We start from the raw sequence: 20325 nt of genomic DNA, 5'->3' as shown, positions 1-20325 counted from the left end.
GAACCATGGGCTTGTGTGCAGAGGTGTAGGCCAGTAGGACCTCACCACCGAGTGGTACTTGTTTGTGCATCTTGGCCACCCTTTGTTGGTGCTAAGTTGATACTGAACGCTTGGCCGATAGCCCTCCCGCCCCCATCAACCCATGCACTAGTAGGGTGTTGCTGCACCTATTGGCCTAAAATTGTTGACAAAGGACCTCCCTGGGTGTCGATCATGTTATGACCAATATGAACTTGTTGCGTGCTTTAACTCGATTCATCGTGAGTCTCTATTGTCTGCATCGTGGTATTAGAGTGTAGGTTATTGAGTTGTCTAGTTTGACATGATCTACTCAACATGACGCATATTGCAGTCCATCCTGCATCAGATGCGCATGGAGCGCTCAATCTCGGAGGTGCTGCATGGTTTACATGCTTCGAGGATGAAGCAAAATAAACCTCGAGAGTTTGATGTATCAAGTTTTTGTTATTTCACTTTATTAGTTCATGTGTTGGAGCTGACTTATTAAAGATCTATTTTAAAGACATTTTTTTACCTCCAATGGCTTTAGGTATTAGTTGTGTTAAGTTAGCTTAGGTTAATTTTGTTTAATATTTTAGGTGTTAGTAGGTTAAACATTATAGCTAGGTCATAGGTAGAATATTTTAATAAATAGATAAATTTTTAATAGATAGTTGACTTAAAGGTTGTTGGTTAGAGAGGTAGACGTTGGTGCTTATCTCACATCTTTACCTTTTTCTAATTAAATGCATGTAAAAGTCAAAATAAAGTATATATTTTTTTAACATTTCTTTTTCTTGTGCATGCATTCATGAGTGAGATATACTAAAGAAAAAAATGAGAGTCAATGAATTATGCACTTGTACCCAGGTTGAAATGTCCTCGCCCTTGAGTGCTATCGTATTCGCACGTGTTTGAGCCCGCGATAGACAAAGTTAGAGCATGCAAGATGCAAATGTTGGTTATAACACGAACAATGTCAAAGGTGGTCTTATCTCGACTAAAATATTGATCGCACATAGCAAGATGGGGTTCAACTAGGAGTTTCGCAGTGAACTAGCTCTAGCATGGGCGAGACAAGATACGTGCATGAACATGATAGCACTCGGCGGTGAGGATATTCCAGCTTGGGCACCAATGCATGGTTCACCGACTCTCTCGTTCTCGCTTTAGTGTCTCTCACCTAAGAAGGCACACACAAAAAGAAAAATTGTTTCGAATATTTGATTTCATTCAAAAAATACATACTTTGTTTTGGCTTTTACATACATTTAAATAAAAAATATGAAACAAGCCTTAATGTCAATATTTTCGACTAAAAACCTTTAAGTCAACTACTATTAAAAAATAACTACCTATTTATTAAAATATTTAACCTAAGACCTACCTCACCAATGCCTAACCAACTAACACCTAAAGCATTAAACAAAACTAACCTAATACAACTAACACCTAAAGCCAATAGAGCGAAAAAAATGTTCAAAATGAATATTCAATAGGTCAACTCCAACACATGAACCGAGGTAGTGAAACAACGAAAATGTGTTGTAGAGTTTGTTTCGCTTTATCCTCAAAGCGCACAAACCATACAGCACCTTCGGAGTCGAATGCTCTACATGTATCCGATATGGGCTAGACCGAAATATGTGTCATGCTGAGTAGATCGTGACAAACTAGGAAGTTCGACAACCTACACTCTGATACCACTTAATGTAGAGGGTAGGGACCCACAACAAACAAGGTTAGAGTATACAACAAGTTCATGTTGGTCATAACACAATTGACACCTAGGGTGGTCCTTCATCATCAATTTTTAGCCAATAGTTATAGCAGCACCCTATTAGGGCACTAATTGCTGGAGGGCAACTAACCAAGCATTCAATAGTGGTTTAGCACAGACAAAGGCAAACAAGTTGTGTGAATAAGTAGCAGTCAATTATGAGGTCTTATCGGTTTGCACCTCAACGCACAAGACCATGGTTCATTCATGTCTCCTTCACGTTCTTTCTTAGCGTCTCTTACAAAGAACACACATAAGAAGTAATTCTAGAAAAATATTTTGTTTCATTCAAAACATGCACACACTTAGTACATTTTGCATTTAAGTAGAAAGGAAAAGACATGAACCTAGCTTCCAACATCTACTTCCTCAACCACCTATTTTTAAAACAACTACCTATTTTTTTAAACATACAACAACCACCTGCGACATTAATTGGATTTGAAGACCTAACCTATTAAAAAAAATTAACTAAACACTTAGCTACTTTAAGACATAAAAGGGAGTAGAGATTAAAGTCTCTCCCTCCTTGAGACCTTAATATGCCACCCATTTGAACCAATGGGGCGAGTATGGTCCCATTGAGTTGAAATAAGAAGTTAAAATGTCAGTTGGATCCATATTTTCTCAGGGGATCCAATTAAGGCTGAATACAAAATAATAAAAATAAAATTTAAAAATTAACCTTGAAACCCGCATACACCCTCCAATGACTTAAAACAAGTTCTAATGAGTCATTAGATCTAAATCTAAAAAATATATATATATATAAAAATTCAAAAGTAAAATCTAAAACACATTCAAAACTTGATCTTCAAGTGTCCTAAGTTTGACACATGATTTGAGGCAATAAAACTTGCTACATTAGACTCCTAGGGTTTAATTCACTTTGTCCTCAAAGCCCAAAAACTTTGTTGCTCCTCTCGATGGCGAATGCAAAGTGCAGGAGCAGTTTCGGCACCATGTTTGTCCTATGCATATTCGATGAAAGTTGGATCGCAACATGCGTCATGTTGAGTAGATTATATTGAACTAGGAAGCTCGACAACCTACGCTTTGATAACACTTGATGTGGATAACGGGAAGCTACGGTGAACAGGGTTAGAGAATGCAGCATTTCTATGATAGTTGTAACATGATCGATACTTAATTAGGGAGGTCCTTCATCAATAATTTCTGACCAATAACTGCAACACCACCATATTAGCACACAATTTGATGATGAGAGAAAGAGAAATTGACCAAGCATTCAACAATGGCATAGCACCAGGAAAGGCTGACCAAAGTGGTTGAACAAGTAGCACTTGATGGTGAGGTCCTACAGGCCTACACTTTACGCACAAGTTCACAGTTCGTTCCTCTCTTAGTGTCTCTCACAAAGAACACACACAAGAAAAATCAATTCCAAAAAATATTTTATTTCATTCAAAACACACACACTTAATAGATTTTGCATTTAAATATAAAGGAAAAAACATGACCCAACTCTCATGTACTTCCTCAACCACCTATTTTTAAAATAATTAACTATTTTTTAAAAAAAATAACTACCGCCTAAGACATTAAATGAATTTTAAAACCTAACCTATTTTTAAAAGAAACCTAACTAAACTCTTACCTACTTCAAGACATGAAAGGGAGGAAAGACTAACGTTTCTCCGTCCTTGGGACCCTAATACACCCCCATTAAGACCAATGGGGTAGGTCTGGTCCTATTGGTTTGGATCCAAATTTGCCTAGGAGATCCAATTGAGGCTTAATACAGAAAAATAAATTTTAAAAATTATCCCCAAAACTTGCATACACCCGCCAACTACTCAAAACATGTTCTAATGAGTCATTGCAACTAAATCTAAAAAGAAAAATACATAAACTAAAAAATCAAATCTAAAACACATTCAAAACTCGATCTTCAAGTGTCCTGAGTTTCACACTATTCAAGGCAATGAAACTCGTTGCATTAGAAGCATGGATTGGTTAAAGAGAGAATGAGCATGTTTGCCATGAGCTCAAACCTTCATAATCTAGTAATAATCTAGTGGTATCAGAGGACGCAACATACACGATATTGGTCATAACACGATAAACACCAAAAGTAACCTTATGTCGATTGAAACATTGACCACACAACAAACTGATAGCACACAACAAGATGACGTCGAACTAGGGGTCCAACAGCGAACTAGCTCTAACATGGGCCGACCAAGACACACGCACAAACATAATAGCTCTCGAGAGCGAGAACGTTCTGACCTGAGTATAAGAGCCTGGTTTATCGACTCTTTCATTTTTTCTTTAGCGTTTCTCGCACAAGAAGAATAAATGTTTCAAAATTTTGATTTTATTCGAAAAACACACTTTGTTTTAGATTTTACATGAATTTAAATAGAAAAAAGGTTAAGATATGGGAAAAGCCCCAAGGTCTACCTCCCCAACCAATAACTTTTAAGTCAACTACCTATTAAAAAATAATTATTTATTTATTAAAATATTTTACCTAAGACCTAACTTACTAATGCATAACCAACTAGCACCTAAAGTATTAAACAAAACTAAATTAAGCTAACCTAACACAACTAACACCTAAAGTCAATGAAGCTAAAAAATATCTTCAAAATGGAGTAGTCTCTGGCATACAAACCGAGACAACAAAAACTTGCTGCAACATTTTTATATAAGGCATTTATTTCATCTTTTATAGCTTTGCACCATTTTTCTTCTTTCATGGCCACACAAAAGATTAGTTATTGTTCCTCAATGACTTTACTAAGCAAACCCAAACAAACAGAATGTTTAGAGGACATAAACAACCTTGGTTTTAGGATTCCATCTTGGAGGCCGTGTGACCATATGATGTGTTCTCATGAGCATTTCAATAGGAATATCAACAACTAAGTTAAGTTCACAATCTAACTCTTGATTAGATTCAATATTTTCATGTTATAATCGGTATCACCATCTTGAGCTGCTGACTGATTTTATACAAGACAAGTAATAGATTCAAATGAAGCCAGTAAACTGGCTAGACTAGGGACAACAACTAGTTCATCTAAACTTTTAAAAGGTTGATGCATCTTACTAATAGTGTAGCTTGAACAAAAACCAAATCAATGTTTATCAAATGAAACACCTAAATTATTCATCAAAATTTCAAGATTTCTAAGGCTAGGACAACCAAGCTCAATGTGCCAAACTTCATGATCATGCACCAACGTTTGATATGCCAAATTTACCTCCTTGACAGCTTGTTCTTTATTAGCCGTCAGCCACACATACAACCCGTTCTTAATCTAACCTCTTTGAACCATGATCCTGCTCTGCAAGTTCTTAACATAGAATTCATGAGGAAGAAACATGAAAGAGCTAACTATTATCCTTAGTGAACTAAGCAACATAAAGCAATTTTTTTCACATCTTAGACACATGCAACACATTCTTTAAAATAAATGAATTTTTATTAGAAGAGATAAAAGCTATTACTAATACCTGCCATAGGAACACTCAATATGTTACCAAGCACAATGGATTCACTCCCTTGATAGTCTGATTTGACCACCAAATTTTGCTCACCTGATATCATGTGATGGGTGGCCCCGGTGTTCAAGTATCAATTGAAGTCTTGACCAAATTTGATGACCATCACAACAAGGCTTTAAGAATATCATAATACTGCCACTGTGATTTCCTCTTCCATAGAACTAACATGTAACTTGGTTATAGAACTAACATGTAACTTGGTTATCTGAAGATCTAGAGGACGACTGGGCTCCATCATTATTGTTTTGACAAAAATTTTAAAAAATAGAAATTGTTTGCACCACCTCTGTTGTTTCTTCCTCACACCCCGTTCCTCTAAACTGATTTCTGCGACCTCTACCATGTTGGGCAACAGAAGCAGTGGTCATGGACTTAGCCTGAGATTGTTTAGGGTTTACCATCTCCAAACTTTTTTCTTGATTTAGTAGCATGTCATAAACCTCTATAAGCGTAGGCAACTTTTTGAAAATAGAAGTGTAATGGACTAGATCTTCATCTGACACAACCTCATCAGGAGCATAAAGAGTCAGCAAAAAAATTTGACATGACTCAGGTAATCAAGCATGGTCTTATCACCCTTCTTTATGTCATGCAAGTCCTTCATTTGCAATATGTGCAAGCTTGACTGAGAAGCGTATGTTTTTTTCCAACGAAATCCATGTCTCTTGATGTTGGGATACGAATAATCTGCCCCAAGACAAACTCAGTAATTGTGGCTTTGATCCAACTAAGCCAAGCTGGTCAGCATGCTTCTAGGCGAGGTACTCTGGATAGGATTCATGTGAGGGGGGGGGGGGGCACAACGTGCTCTGGAGCAGGATATGGACGATCTATGAACTTTATCAACTCCTGACTAAACATCACATATTCAATATGTCATTGTCAGAGAAGATAATTATTTCTATCAAGTTTGAAAGAAACTAAACTGGAAAACACATTCCACTGCACGACTTGATTGAGGGAAAGAGTTGACACTGGTGAGGAACCTGAGAAAGCCATGAAAGACACTAGAAGATCAAGTGCCAAGTTGACTATGATACCATGTAAAAACAAGAACACAAGGACACAGTTTACATGGTTCGACCCAATAATAGCCTACATCAACAACTGCTTTTCCTACTTGACACTCACCAAATCAGGGTAAGATAGGTTTCCATTAAATAGTTTTTTTTTTAATATAATAGATTTGATCTCTATTTTAAGATCCCAGCAGTTTTACAAAGTTAGAAACTTTTATTAACTCTTTTTAGATCTTGGACACTACATTTAGAATTTCTTGGCTGGTACTCCAAGACTAACTCTTTCTATATCTATTCGATCTTCTAGACTCCTTCATTGGTTGAGTTTCCAAAACCTCATCTTGCTTAGACGACTCATGCAGCTGTCCTTCCTTTCCTTTCTAGTAGCTGACCTTATCTTTGAGTGTCTCCTGAAATGTCTTCTAGTCTTGGATCGGGTCCTGGTTTGGATCCAGATTCTGACACTTTAACATGGTAAAGGTTGAGAGCCCATTCGAATTGGGAGTTCTTCAGGTGACCCTGATCATTGCATTCCACAACAGAGGGCGAGGCTTGTGGTCAACAGAATGAATGAGAAGACCGCTTGAGTGCGAACCAAAGGAGCAATATTTGGTGATGACTGGCTAGAAAAGCATTCTTGTGGGTGGGGACCTAGTGAGACTCTCTTGGCATGGACTTGCAGCAGTTTGTTGAGGCAGCAAAAGTAGTTCGAAATGAGAAGGGCTATACCTTCCTTGGCCTCCTCCCAAAGCATCTAAGGCTAATAATGCTCTAAAATCATGGTGAGTTCGTTGCAAAGTCGGGTACCGGCTCAAGGCACTCAAAGTTAAATGATGTCACAATTTCAATAAACAGGTGTGCATCTCTTGCCTTATAGCCAAAGCAGTAGGCTCCCTCATGGACAAAGGAGCAGCCGGGGTTTTAACTACTTTAGGATGAGCATACGCGGACTGCCAATCTCTCCCAAACTACACCACCTAAACTGGGGTTTTCGCTAGTTATATATATATATATATATATATATATATATATATATATATATATATATATATATATATATATATATATATATATATATATATATATATAAAAGCCATGAAGTCACTTCTCAATATCGTCTGCTTGTTCATTCTCTTTGTCTCAGGTTTAACTCCCAATCAGTGTGCAGGTGCACAATCACTGGTGGGCTCTGTAAGAACCTGGGTGTTTGTGACCCCACTCGAAGAATAGCTGCTGCATATCAAGCATACCAATACCCAATATTGGTGTGAAACTCGTTTCAGAACCTATATATAAGAGTAACAAATACTAATGAAATTCATTGAAAACACTACTTATCCCAAACGCATAAGAAACCTTGTATCATATATAACCAGAACATTTTTCGCCCATGTTAGAAAATTGTGACATACTTGTTTCTAATATTATAGTACAAATGCAATGAAAATGCTGAGGATTAAGCAAACAACAATAAATGACTTATTACTCATAGAAAAGCTTCCTACTTAAAAAACAAGATACTAATACAACATCAAACATAAACTTCACAGGCTAGACATGCTAGTGTGCTTTTTATTTATAAAAAAAAGTTTATGATTATGTGCTTATTATTAACAAAAAAAGTTTATGTAACAAATGTTTCACTTCATTTTTTTTATAAAAACTACAAACTATTTTGTTTGTAAATTCATTTGAATTTGTCAAGGCATAAACTATTCTTTTGCATGATGTGAATAATATAGTAAAATACAAATTATCTGCTCTAATTATTTAAACATGATTATATGAATCATATATGTATCAGTTCTTTAAAACCATATTAATTTTATTAGAAAGTAGAAACTCATATCAAGATTTTTGAAAACCCATACCAACATGTTTCAAGTGAAGCTGTACCTAAGACCTTTTATAGGCTTCTATGTACTTGTATTAATATCCCCACCCTTACCGATCTCTAGCATCTAGTACTAGTACAACTTGTGATAATCATCAGTTGCAAAAGACAAGGTTTTAAAACCCAGTCACTAGGCACTAGGCTCGTCCTTGAGTGACTCGGCCGGGTCAACTCGGTGACTCGTGGGTCATCTTAACTTTATATTTTATAATAATTTACCAATATATATATATATATATATATATATATATATATATATATATATATATATATATGACTCGCCCATGACTCAGCCGAGTCACTGGGTCAACCTGGCGAGTTGTTAAACTATGGCAAAAAAGTGAGTGAAATGGCCTTAAGATGACTTGATTCACTTTTTCACAGTCCCACTTAAGTTACCAACCAACCGGAGCAAACGTTGCCAGCGAGTATGCCCAGCTTTGACTTCTAAGCAAGGGATGCTGCTGTAGATTTCGTACTGTAATAATCTCATGTCAAGTGATAAATCACGAACTCCCCTAACCAAGAAGACAGAGCCTTGTGGACAGTTAAACTCAGTTCCACAATGTGACTCACTTTTTATTTATGGGTAGGTGGTTTTCTTGAATTATGTTCATCTGTTACATGACTTTGCATTTTACACCAAATGATCCAATTTAATCAATCAACCAACTTGGGTCACACAATTTCCAATCAGACCGGGAGCTTTATCCAAATCGCCTATGGGATGGGCATCTTTTTCTGTGGAATCAATATTTCTAATCATTTTCAGGTTGTTTTGGCAGGATAGTGCCATCCAAAATTTGGATTGCCAATTTCAACTATAAATTGGTTACAGGCTTACAGCTTAAGTTGGGTACAGCAAAATTAATACAGAAACTCAGGATTAATTCAATGAAAATTCCATGAATGGTCTCCTTGAGGTTCTGTGTCAGAAGGAACACGGTGAATAACAGCAAATTTTGAAAGGGGACACAGAGAAGATGATTTCAATTAGATGATGTGAAAAGTTGAGAAAAGCATCAAAATTATCAGTTAGATTCTGTTGGAAAGATGAGGATGTTTTTTGCATAAGATGAGAAGGAAACAAAGAGTCTCATGAGTTGTAGATTAGGGCCACTTTCTAAAATATAGGGAAAAACCAAGCTGACCCATTTACAGAAAAAACACATTGTTTCAAGGATGGAAGCAATAGGATTTGGACTCTAAGCTTATTGATTGCAAGTTTACACACTTCGACCATTTAGTTTCTGCACATTATGCGGTATAAAATATATTTATTACTACTTAACGAGCTTGTACGAGCTGAGCTGAACAATTCTGTTCATGTTTAACCTGCCAAGCCTATTTTATGAGTTTGAATGAGATCTTTACAAGTTGAGCTCGAGCCAAACCATGAGCATATCATCTCGTTTCCCAGCACTATTCAAGAGGGCAACTTTCTTCAAGCCAACCATTCAAAATGTAAATAACTGGTCAAGTTTATATCTTTTACATATTTTCCCTAGAAACTTGATTCGGTTATCACAAACATATTGTTGACTAATGATGTTTCAAACAAATGTGGAATAGATCAAGCTAATTGTACAGGAAGAGGTACTCTTGAACACCTACGAAGGTGCACAAAATATTTCCTCTTCAACTAATTTCACAAGGTAAGGTTTTCTTTAACCGGTATAAAGGTTCCCAATACGTTCCCTCCACAATCTGGGAATGTTTCACAGCCAGCAAGAGCTTTCACTTTGCCTCTAGGATCAACACTAACCGGGTATTTCAAAAGATGCCCTCTCATATCTGTTACCTCATCTGCTGCAAATTGTTGCCAGTTCAACTCTGCTAAATGGTTAATTCTTTTCATGCATTCCAGACTCTCTGGATGCTTAAAACACTCCTCTAATGCTCCTAAGTGCTCTGCCCAGAGGGACATACGGTAGCCATAGATCTGGAAAACAGACAAAAAGTTATTACAGCACTTAAAACATCTTCAGAAATTTATGATGCAGATTCAAGACATTCAGTAAATAAAATGGAGGGTTGGCAAAAGAGGGAGCATCATTGGTGTAGATAGTTTGAAATCCATGGAACATGCTGGTGGTGCATGGGAAATCATCTGCATCTGCACTGAGATGTTCACATGTATATAGAACAACAATAACATCACAAAGGGCATGCAAAGAGTGACAATCACAAAAAAGAATACAACCATGGTATGTGTACCACCTTTCAAAAGTTTTTCCAAAGGACACTTTAGGTATTGGCTTAGGATGCAAGCAGAGTGATCTGTCCATGTGCCTTAAGCACTAGAGAGGTCTACATGCACACACCCCATGTGCACCACACATACACACACACACACACACATGCAGAAAGGTAATTCATAACTTCTATAAATGCGATAACTAGGACAAAAAAGATACATTTTTATCTTTATCCCATAGGGTATAAGGCCCTTATCACATAGAATTGCAATGGCCAAGTTTTCTATGCCATGGCTTGGACTCTTTATTGGGATGCTCAACTTCTGACACAAATAAAAAGGAGCTATCACTAGAAGAGTTTGAAGCTTCGTTCATCACATATAACCCTCCACACCTTTTTCTTTCAGCAAGGTTTTGCCTGTCACGAACTGAGGTATAAGCTAAACTTAACTTATCTCCTTATTTTGGTAAAGATAAAGTTATCACCGGAGATGGCACTCGACACCCCATCACACTGAAAATGCTTTCACTCTCATGTCCAATTCAAATCTGTCTATCAAATGTTTTTCTTGTTCCAAACATAAAAAAAAATCTTGTTTCAATTTATAAGCTTGTTAATGATACTAATTCTTATGTCGTTTTTATTCCTTATGTTTATGTGAAAGATCTTCACATGAAGAGGACATTTGGTGAAGGAGAAAGACGAGGGAATTTGTATCTCTTCAAAGAGAATCCATTGGTTCGTGTTCCTATCCAAGATGTTGAAAAGTCACATTGTTTGGTCAATTACTTAGAGTCCAATAAGTCAAATGTCTGGCAGAGTCGTTTAGCCCATTGTAATAAAGCCTTTATTGAGAGGCTTGTTTCTAATAATTTGATTTCAGCATCTAGTTTGAGTCATGAGTTAAATAAAATTTGTCCTAGTTGTCAAATATCTAGGAGTCATGTAGTTCCTTTTATTTCAAATAATGAACGAGCCTTACATACTGCATGGAGACCAGCCCCAACATTTCTTTCGGGAGCCGATATTATGTCATTTTCATTGATAACTATTCTCAATATACATGGATATTCTTCATGAAACAAAAGCATGAAGTTTTTACAAATTTTAAGAACTTTCATGCTATGGTTCGAAATCAGTTTTCTTTACTCATTCTTAATTTTCATTGTGATGGTAGGAGTGAGTACTCTTCAAATGACTTTATACAATATCTTAAAGAGACATGCATGATCTGTTCCTTTATTTCTTTGGACAGAGGTCTTCCATCCAACAGTACATATCATAAATATGTTGCTGATTTTATTTCAAAAGGCAGCAATGTATAAAGTGTTCAATTGCAGTTAAAACAACTATATCAACCTTAGTTAGATGATGATATGTTCTCTATTGAGGGAGCAACAGCAAATGATACATACAATGACAGAACAAAGGGTGCACATGTGGGATCGAACCAGCAAAATGTGGAAGGGCAACATGTTGATCATTTGGATGACACAGAAAAGAGATTCAAAGGAATTACGTACCATCACAGGGTTCGAAATGTTAAATCTGAAAATGCATCCGAGGGCATCCCAGAACAACAAAATGTTGAATAAGAAAATGATCACATTGAACAAGAACAAATAATTAGAAGACCTGGAAGAGTGCGGCATCCTATTGATAGATGGGTAAGTTATAAAAATTTCAGCAAGGATCACCAAATCTTTTTAGCTGCTATATCTCAACATGAAGAACCTCGATCATACAATCGGGCCACAAAATCCAACAACTGGATTGAGGCTATGAATGAAGAAATGGCTTTACATGAATGTAGAACATGGAATGTTATAAAAAGACTTGTAGGAAAGAATGTAGTTTGATCAAAATGAGTCTTTAAAATAAAATATAAACCAGATGGAAGCATAAAGAGATACAAGGCAAAGCTGATTGCAAAGGGTTTTACTAAAGAACATGGGTTGGACTATAAGAGGCATTCAGTCCAATAGTAAAGATAGGAACTATCAGAGTAGTCTTTCCCCATTACTAAATCATGGTTGGCATTCAAGTCAACTAGATGTTAAAAATGCATTTTTGCATGGAGAACTTAATGAGGAGGTGTATATGGAGCAGCCACAAGGGTATAATAAGAAAGATCCAGCCAACTATGTGTATAGATTGAACAAAGCTATATATGGGCTAAAACATGCTTTTTTTTATCATGGTTTGAGAATTTTTATCTTGAAATTCAGCAGCATAGTTTTTGTAGATCTCGTTTGGATCATTCTTTGTTCATCTACAAAGGTGATAAATGGATTACAATATTAGTCATTTCCATTGACGATATCATAGTAGCAGAAAATTTCAAAGAACATATTAATGTTGTCAAGAGTATGCTAAATAGTAGATTCAAAATGAAAGACTTGGGAGATCTCAAATATTTTTTGGGCGTTGAAGTTGATCGAAGAAAAGACTCATTAGTGTTGACACAACATAAGTATACCATTGATTTACTCAACCGGACTGGAATGAAAGATTGCAAACTGATATTTACTCCAAGTGTCTTGGAGTAAAAACTTGGACGTGATGAAGGGGACATTTTCGATGATCCTAAAAGGTATAGGAGTATTGTGGGTATGCTCCAATATATCATTTTTACTCATCCTGATATTGTTTATACAGTCAATCAAGTTTCTCAGTTTATGCATTGCCCTCATGTGAATCATGTTGAAGTTGTCACAAGGATCCTTAGATATTTGAAAGACACTCTTGGTGATGGGCTTTGTTATCGAAAAAATGACAGTGATGAAGGTGTTTTAACATTTGTGGCCTTTTCAGATGCTGATTGGGTAGGGAATCTACATGAAAGAAGGTTTGTCTCCGAATATTGTGTCTTTATTGGGAAGAACCTAGTTTCATGGTGCAGTAAAAAATAAAAGGCGAGTACTAAAGCTGAATAAAGATCAATGGTGGCAGCAACATCTGAAATCATTTGGATTAGATATCTATTAACTAATTTATATCAACAAATGTCAAGTTCTATCTTGTTTTGTGATAATCAAAGTGTGATCAAGATATCTCTCAATCCCATTCAGCATAATAGAACGAAGCATATAGAGATAGATCAACACTTTATTAGAAGCAAAATTGAAAGTGGGGAGATTTCTGCTCAATTTGTTGGGACTCAGGATCAAGTTGCAGATTTGTTTACAAAAGGATTAAGGAAAGGTTTTGGTACTTGAAGAGCAAGTTGTTTATGGTTCTTACCATGCACAACTTGAGGGAGGGTATTGAGACGTGATCTATTAGGTCTATTTCCAGATCAAAATTTGTTTAACGTCAATAACATATGACATCTTTTCATGTATTGTTGTATTGTGCTCGACCTAACCATATTACCCCTCTTATTTGTATTGTTTCTTGTATACTAGTCAAGGGTAATTTTTGTCTTGTAAAATACCTATCGATTTAAAGCTATGTCACATGGGTGCGGGTGCGACACGGGTGCGGCGCAATTTTAAATTTTTTGGACACGGGGACTCGGCTATATATATATATTATTTTATTTTATTTTTTTTAAAAAATATTATTTTATTTTATTTAAAAAGTGCATAGTCACAGCACTGTGCACTGTGCGCACTGTGCACAGGCACAGCACTGTGCGCACTGTGCACAACACTGTGCACTGTGCACAGGCACAGGCACTGTCTCTTTTTATATAAAAAAATCGTTTTTTTAGTTTTTTCAATAGACATTTTTTGACTCGGTCAAAGTTGACCGAGTCCAAAATGTGGACGGACTCGGCCTCGACTCGTTGATCCAGTCCGACTCGGCGTTGACCCAGTCCGACTCGGCGTTGGCCGAGTCCGAAGCCGCACCCGTGTCCGCACCCGTGTCGGGGCGTGTCGACTCGGGTGCGGCACCTCCCTAGCCGAGTCCGTGTGACATAGATTTAAAGGAACCCATGACCCTAATGAGGGTGTGGAAAACAATTTTGTTGCCACCCTTCTTTCTTCCTCTCTTCTCTATATGTTGTTTTCTGGTGTAGATCTTATATAGGTCATTACTCAGGATTCAACTCACCAAATCTTTCCTTGACCTTAGGAGGTGAAGGTTTGCTGCCATCAACATACCCCATGAGGTCATATGTGATTAGGATGGGAATTAATTGCAGCTCTCATAGCAAATAATTCTCCCCACCAAGTCAACCAAAAGTGGTGAATATTGGGGTTTTGCAGAAGAGGTAAAGAAACTGAGATACCCGACGAGCTGGAGTTGACAAGAACAGAAAACAAAGAAGACGAACTCAAGTTGGCTGCCATAGATCCCTTTAAGCTTTGATACCATATAAGAAACAAGCCAGAGAATGAGAATGTGCAGGTTAACATGGTTCAGTCTAATGAGACCTAAGTCCACGATCATTAATGGTTGATTCACCTCTCTACCAAACATCGTTCCATTGACAAATATATATAGTTACAACTAATTCAAGAAAAGAGTAATCATCATTTTCTTTAATAGGCACATTTGACTCAAAGAAACTTTTTTGCTCTATAAAGATAACATTACTTGATATATAGAGTTTATCATGTTTAAAATCATAACATCTAAATCCCTTTTGGCTTTCTCCATAACCAAGAAAAACACAAGGAATGACTCTTGGTGAAAGTTTATCATTTTTATTTGTAAGAACAAAACATTTACATCCAAAAATTCCTTAGTTTAAAATAGTCAAGGGCAGTTTTATAAAGTTTCTCATAAGTAAAAATATTTGAAGTTTGGTTGAAGGAGGTCTGTTTATAAGGTATACTTAAGTAACCACAGGTTCAACCAAAAAATGTTTTGGAATATGTTTAGAAATAAACAAGGTTCTAGTGGTTTCTACTATATGCATGTGTTTCCTTTCGGCCAAACTATTTGTTTAGGTGTATTTGCACAAGATCTTTGATGCAAAATCCCGTGATTTTCCAAATAACTTTTGAAATCATTTGACATATGTCACATGGGTGCGGGTGCAGGTGCGGCAAAACTATAAAATATATATATAATTTTTAAGTTTTAACAGTTAACAAATAACAACACTAATGAAATAAAAAAAATTTATCATAATATTATCAAATCAATTCATCATCATTAATGCAATAAATCAAATTAACAATCTACAATTATATTCTACATCATAAAAACTAACACCACAATTAAATCAACCTAAATATATTATAGAAATAATCAAATAAGTAAAGCAGAAAAGAAGTAAATTATATAGTATACTAACAAAAAAAGCAAAAAATACATAATTACATACCAAAAGTATATCCTACACAATGTATATGATGATGAGGTAATAGATCCTAATAATTTTCTATTCCTTCATCAAATGCATCATAAGAAGGAAGATTGAGCTCAGATAAATCCATGTTTGTAATGTTGAAATCATGCTCTCTCTATAAGTCACACTCTTCTGAGTTTATATCCCAAAATTTGGATGATCCTTGTCTGCATTATTAAAAAATTTAAACAATTTAAAAATGTTAAATACAAGTATATTTAAATGAAAAAACTAAGAATTAGTCAAATAACTAAGAGAGCAAATTAGTATCTGTATTCATCATTGGTTCGCAAAAATAGTCGAAGATTTGAATGAACATATACTAAATCCTCTGCACGCTTGCTGGTGAGTTTCTTTCTCTTCATGTTGTGGATTTGAGAATATGTGCTTCAATTTTTTTCACAACAGGATGAACTAGGAGGTTGGGATAGCAATCTCAATTCAAGATGTTGGAGAAGAGGTGTTTCTGATCCAAATGTTGACCACCATGTAATAGGATCTATATTATCCTCCTCCCTCACGAGTAATACATGTCCATATAATCTCGAAGATGCAATTTTCTCAAACTTTTGTGTGACTTGATTTAGAATATGTGATTCTGGATAAAGTCTTGTTATAAACATATTTTTATGCCTTGATAGCTATGGGTCTAAATTTAGAGGGACACAACCAATATCACCTTCCTGCCACTTTTTTGCATAATATTTTGGATTAAGAGAATGTGTCATGCAATGCAAAAGAGTGTTGCTCTTATCCCATCTTCTGACTAAAACTAAATGAATATGGTTAAAAAAATTTGAATCATATAATGCAGGATTTTTTCCTTCATACTTGAAAACTACAACTTGTATTTTTTTAATCATATTATCCCACATTTCATAAACTTTGTGAAGCATGGACTCATCCTTATCAACCTCTCTCAATATTTCCCAAATATGTTGCGTAAATTGAAGGAAATATACAACTTTATCCCAAAACTCATCGTCAACAATGAATTTCTTAATTTCTTGAGCCTTGACATCATCATCAGTACAATAGAATGTCCGATTCTCATCGGTCACCATGCTAACCAAAGCATTCTTCACTTCCTTAATTCTCTTTACTATCACAATGATGGACGCAAAACGTGTTTCAACGACCTTCAACAATTTCAAGTCAGAATGTCTATCAAATATAGCATTAGCATAATAATGGTTGACAACAAAATTCCTAATGTTTTTGACATTTTTTTCTAATTCCTCAATCCATGAACATAGAGCATATGCCGACGAATTTTCTTCTTCTTTGGGGTTGCAGATACTCTTGAGGGCCAGATTTAAGCGGTGTGTTACACAGGGAGTCCAAAAAATATGAGGATACTCTCCAAACTCAATGTTGCACTTTTACAAACTAGAGCGTTGTCTCTGATGATTTGTACTACTTTCTAATCACCCACTTCTTTTATTACTTTTATAAACAAGCCCTTCAAATACTCAACATTTTTATATTCTCCAGATGCATCAACTGCTTTCAAGAATACTATGCCACTAAGCGAAGAAGCAATGAAATTGATTAGTGGATGCCCTTGAATATCTGTCCACCCATCATAAACAATGAAAACTCCATTTTGCTTTCATGAATATTTTATAATCTCTAGCAATCTCTCAACATTTGCCCTCTCTTCTGCAAGAAGTGTGGTTCGTAGTTTTTCTGAGCTTGGAGGTAAATAACCACTAAAATTATAATTTGCTAAAACAGTAACTAAATCATTCCAATAAGAATTTCTAACTGCATTAAATGAGAGTGAACTAGAATAAAAATACCTCCTTACTTTTCTATCCATCTTCTCTCTTCCATATGTATTAAATACTGATTGTATTGTTCCTCTTCCTCTACCTCCTACATCCACTTTTCTTTTCTTTTTTAGCATCTTCTTGGTGGCTTAAAAATGACATACTAATTGTACAAGAATCACTCATTGTCTTTCTCTTCTCATATTCTTCTTGTAGTTTCTTGTATTGTTTTCGCATTGCCTCATCAACTCTTCTGCATCCTGAAATGCCATGTCCTAGTATATTCAACAAATAAGTCTTAACTTTGGTGTAAGACCCAACAAAATCTCTTTCACAAAGCTTGCATCAAAGTCTTTTGTTTCCACCACCTCTTCCAATTTTTGCAAGCTTATCTACATATGTTCATAGTGGGCCCCCATTATTACATGTTGCAGCTAAAGAACTTGAATCAACACTCTCACTATAACTACCAACAACACTAGCAACAAAACTCACATATGGGGATGAGGATGATGCAAGTCCTTTCCCTTTATCAGACATTTTTGTCTTGAAAACAAAAAAAATGTTATATTAAAATCAATTATGCACACGATCAAGATTAAAAATATTGAGTGCAAGGTCAATAACATATACAATAAGTTCTAAAAAACATAGTAGTAGTACGTATAAATAAATACCGAAAGGGTTTTTAAATAAAAACTGCATGTACATGGCATTAAAAACTGCATGGACAAGTGTTACCAAAACCGTATGTACATAGGCACTAAAAACTGCATGTACATGGCATCATCCAAAACACATGCATGTGCACAACAAAAAGAAAACACATGTACCACTTCATTAAAACACATACATCATAAAAATTGTATGTAAATATGTAACAACAATGATGCAGGTACATAGGCTTTTTAGAGGAAACGCATATACCTCTACACACAGGTTTGCATAACAACATATATACATACAACCACTACGCCTTTATCCCAAAACAATTGGGGTCAGCGATATGAACTAAAAAAGAAAATCATTCTGGGTCTTCCACATGAATCCTTCTCCTCCAATCATTTCTATCCAATGTCATGTCCTCAGTGAGGTCCAAAGCATTCATATCCTTTCCTATCATCTTCATCCAAGTCTTCTTAGGCCTACTCTGACCTCTTTTAACTAATAAATTTTTTCATTTCTCCATCCTTCTAACTGGAGCATCATTAGGCCTTCGTTGAATATATCCAAACCACCGTAAACGATTCTCTCTCATCTTATTTTCAATGGATGCAACGCCTACCTTACGTATCTCCTCGTTTCGAATCTTATCTTTTATTGTATTTCCACACATCCATCTAAGCATGCGTATCTCAACTACACGCATTTTTTGAATATGATGTCTCTTGGCAGCCCAACATTCCGTACCATATAGTAAAGCGGGCCTAATTGTCATCCTATAAAACTTTTCCTTCAACTGCAATGGCATTCTACGATCGCACAACACTCCAGTTGCACTTTTTCATTTCATCCACCCAACCTTTATCCTATGATTTACATCTCCATCAATTTCTCCATACTTTTGAAAGATAGATCCCAAATATTTGAAACAGTCATCCACCGGTATTTCTTGATCACCAAGATTCACTACACTCCCATCACTACTTCGTTACTTACTAAACCAACATTCCATATATTTTGTCTTACTCAGAGTTACCGGAAGCGCCTATGCTTGAGGGGAAGCGCGCTTCCCCGGTACGCGTTTCGGAAGCGCGACGCTTCCGAAATGCACGGGGAAGCGCACTTAAGTATTAAGAAGCGCGTACCCCTTTAAAGAAGTACACGTACCCCTTTAATGGGATACACGTACCTCTTTAATGGGGTACGCGTACCCCTTTAATGGGGTACGCGTACTCCTTTAATGGGATATGTGGATCCCTTTAATGGGGTACACGTATCCCTTTAAAGGGGTACGAGTTACCTTTATTACTATTTTGCCCTTTTTTTTTTAAAAAGAAAGTTTTTTTATTAAGGGCAAAATTGGAATTTTAAAAAATGCACGAAAAAAACATAAAAGAGAGGCTTTAGGGTTTTTTTTTTTCACGCCTCTTCCGAGTCTCTCTCTTCCTCTCTCTCTCAGGATTTTGGCCACCGAAGACCTTCAGAACTTCCGGCGACCTTTTCCGACGTCCGGCGATCGCAACCAATTGATGATGGGGATATTCAGGTACACATATCCATTTCCCCTCCATCTCTTCTCTCATCTCTTCTCTCCATCTCCCACGACTCCAATTTTTCCCCTTCCCCCCCTTATGTTCAGGTACGCTCTCCTCTCACTCCATCTCTTCTCTCACGCTCATCACACGACTCCAACCCCTTCACAAGCCAAGCATGGCGACTCTTGCTCAGTCTTCAGAGTTTGTTTTCTTTTGTTTTTTTTAAGGCAAGTTGGGGTTAGGAAGTCGCAGACCCTAACCATCTCTTAAGCCCCACAAGGCAGAGGGATTCCAAGCTTTTAGCTTGGCACGAGACCCATTTACCACATGAGATATGATATGGGATTAAGTTAGACTATCCCTGTGACATGTTTTACACTCTTTGTCGGTTCTGCAGAATTGCTTATTCATGTGCATGTTGTTGGAAACAATTTATTCTATCTATGTTTATCATTATTTATTGGGTTGCTTATAGCTTATCGTTGCCTTGTCACTGTAACCTTGATCTTTTGAAAACATAAAGCTTATCAGTTTTATTTTCTGAAAGTTTTGGTCCTTGAAGATTCGATTCTCTACCTAGGGTTTGGGACATCATTGCCTAACTTAATTTTACTTTGGTTC

General features: G+C 36.3%; 1 protein-coding gene across 1 annotated transcript in view; it reads right to left on the bottom strand.

Annotated features, from left to right (window-relative positions):
- Positions 1-9541: 9541 nt before the first annotated feature.
- LOC149829537 (phospholipase D gamma 1-like) overlaps positions 9542-20325 on the bottom strand; it is a 46112-nt gene continuing 35328 nt past the window's right edge. The window contains exon 10 of the mRNA XM_090016011.1: positions 9542-10172. Coding sequence (XP_089872137.1) covers positions 9879-10172 — 294 coding nt within the window. The 3' untranslated portion in view covers positions 9542-9878. The remainder of the gene's footprint in view (positions 10173-20325) is intronic.

Source organism: Nuphar pumila, chromosome 8 (assembly GCF_984573655.1).
Source record: "Nuphar pumila chromosome 8, dmNupPumi1.hap1.1, whole genome shotgun sequence".
NCBI classification, from domain to species: domain Eukaryota; kingdom Viridiplantae; phylum Streptophyta; class Magnoliopsida; order Nymphaeales; family Nymphaeaceae; genus Nuphar; species Nuphar pumila.
The sequence above is the reverse complement of the archived record's forward strand: the minus strand, read 5'-3'. Positions and strand labels throughout refer to the sequence as shown.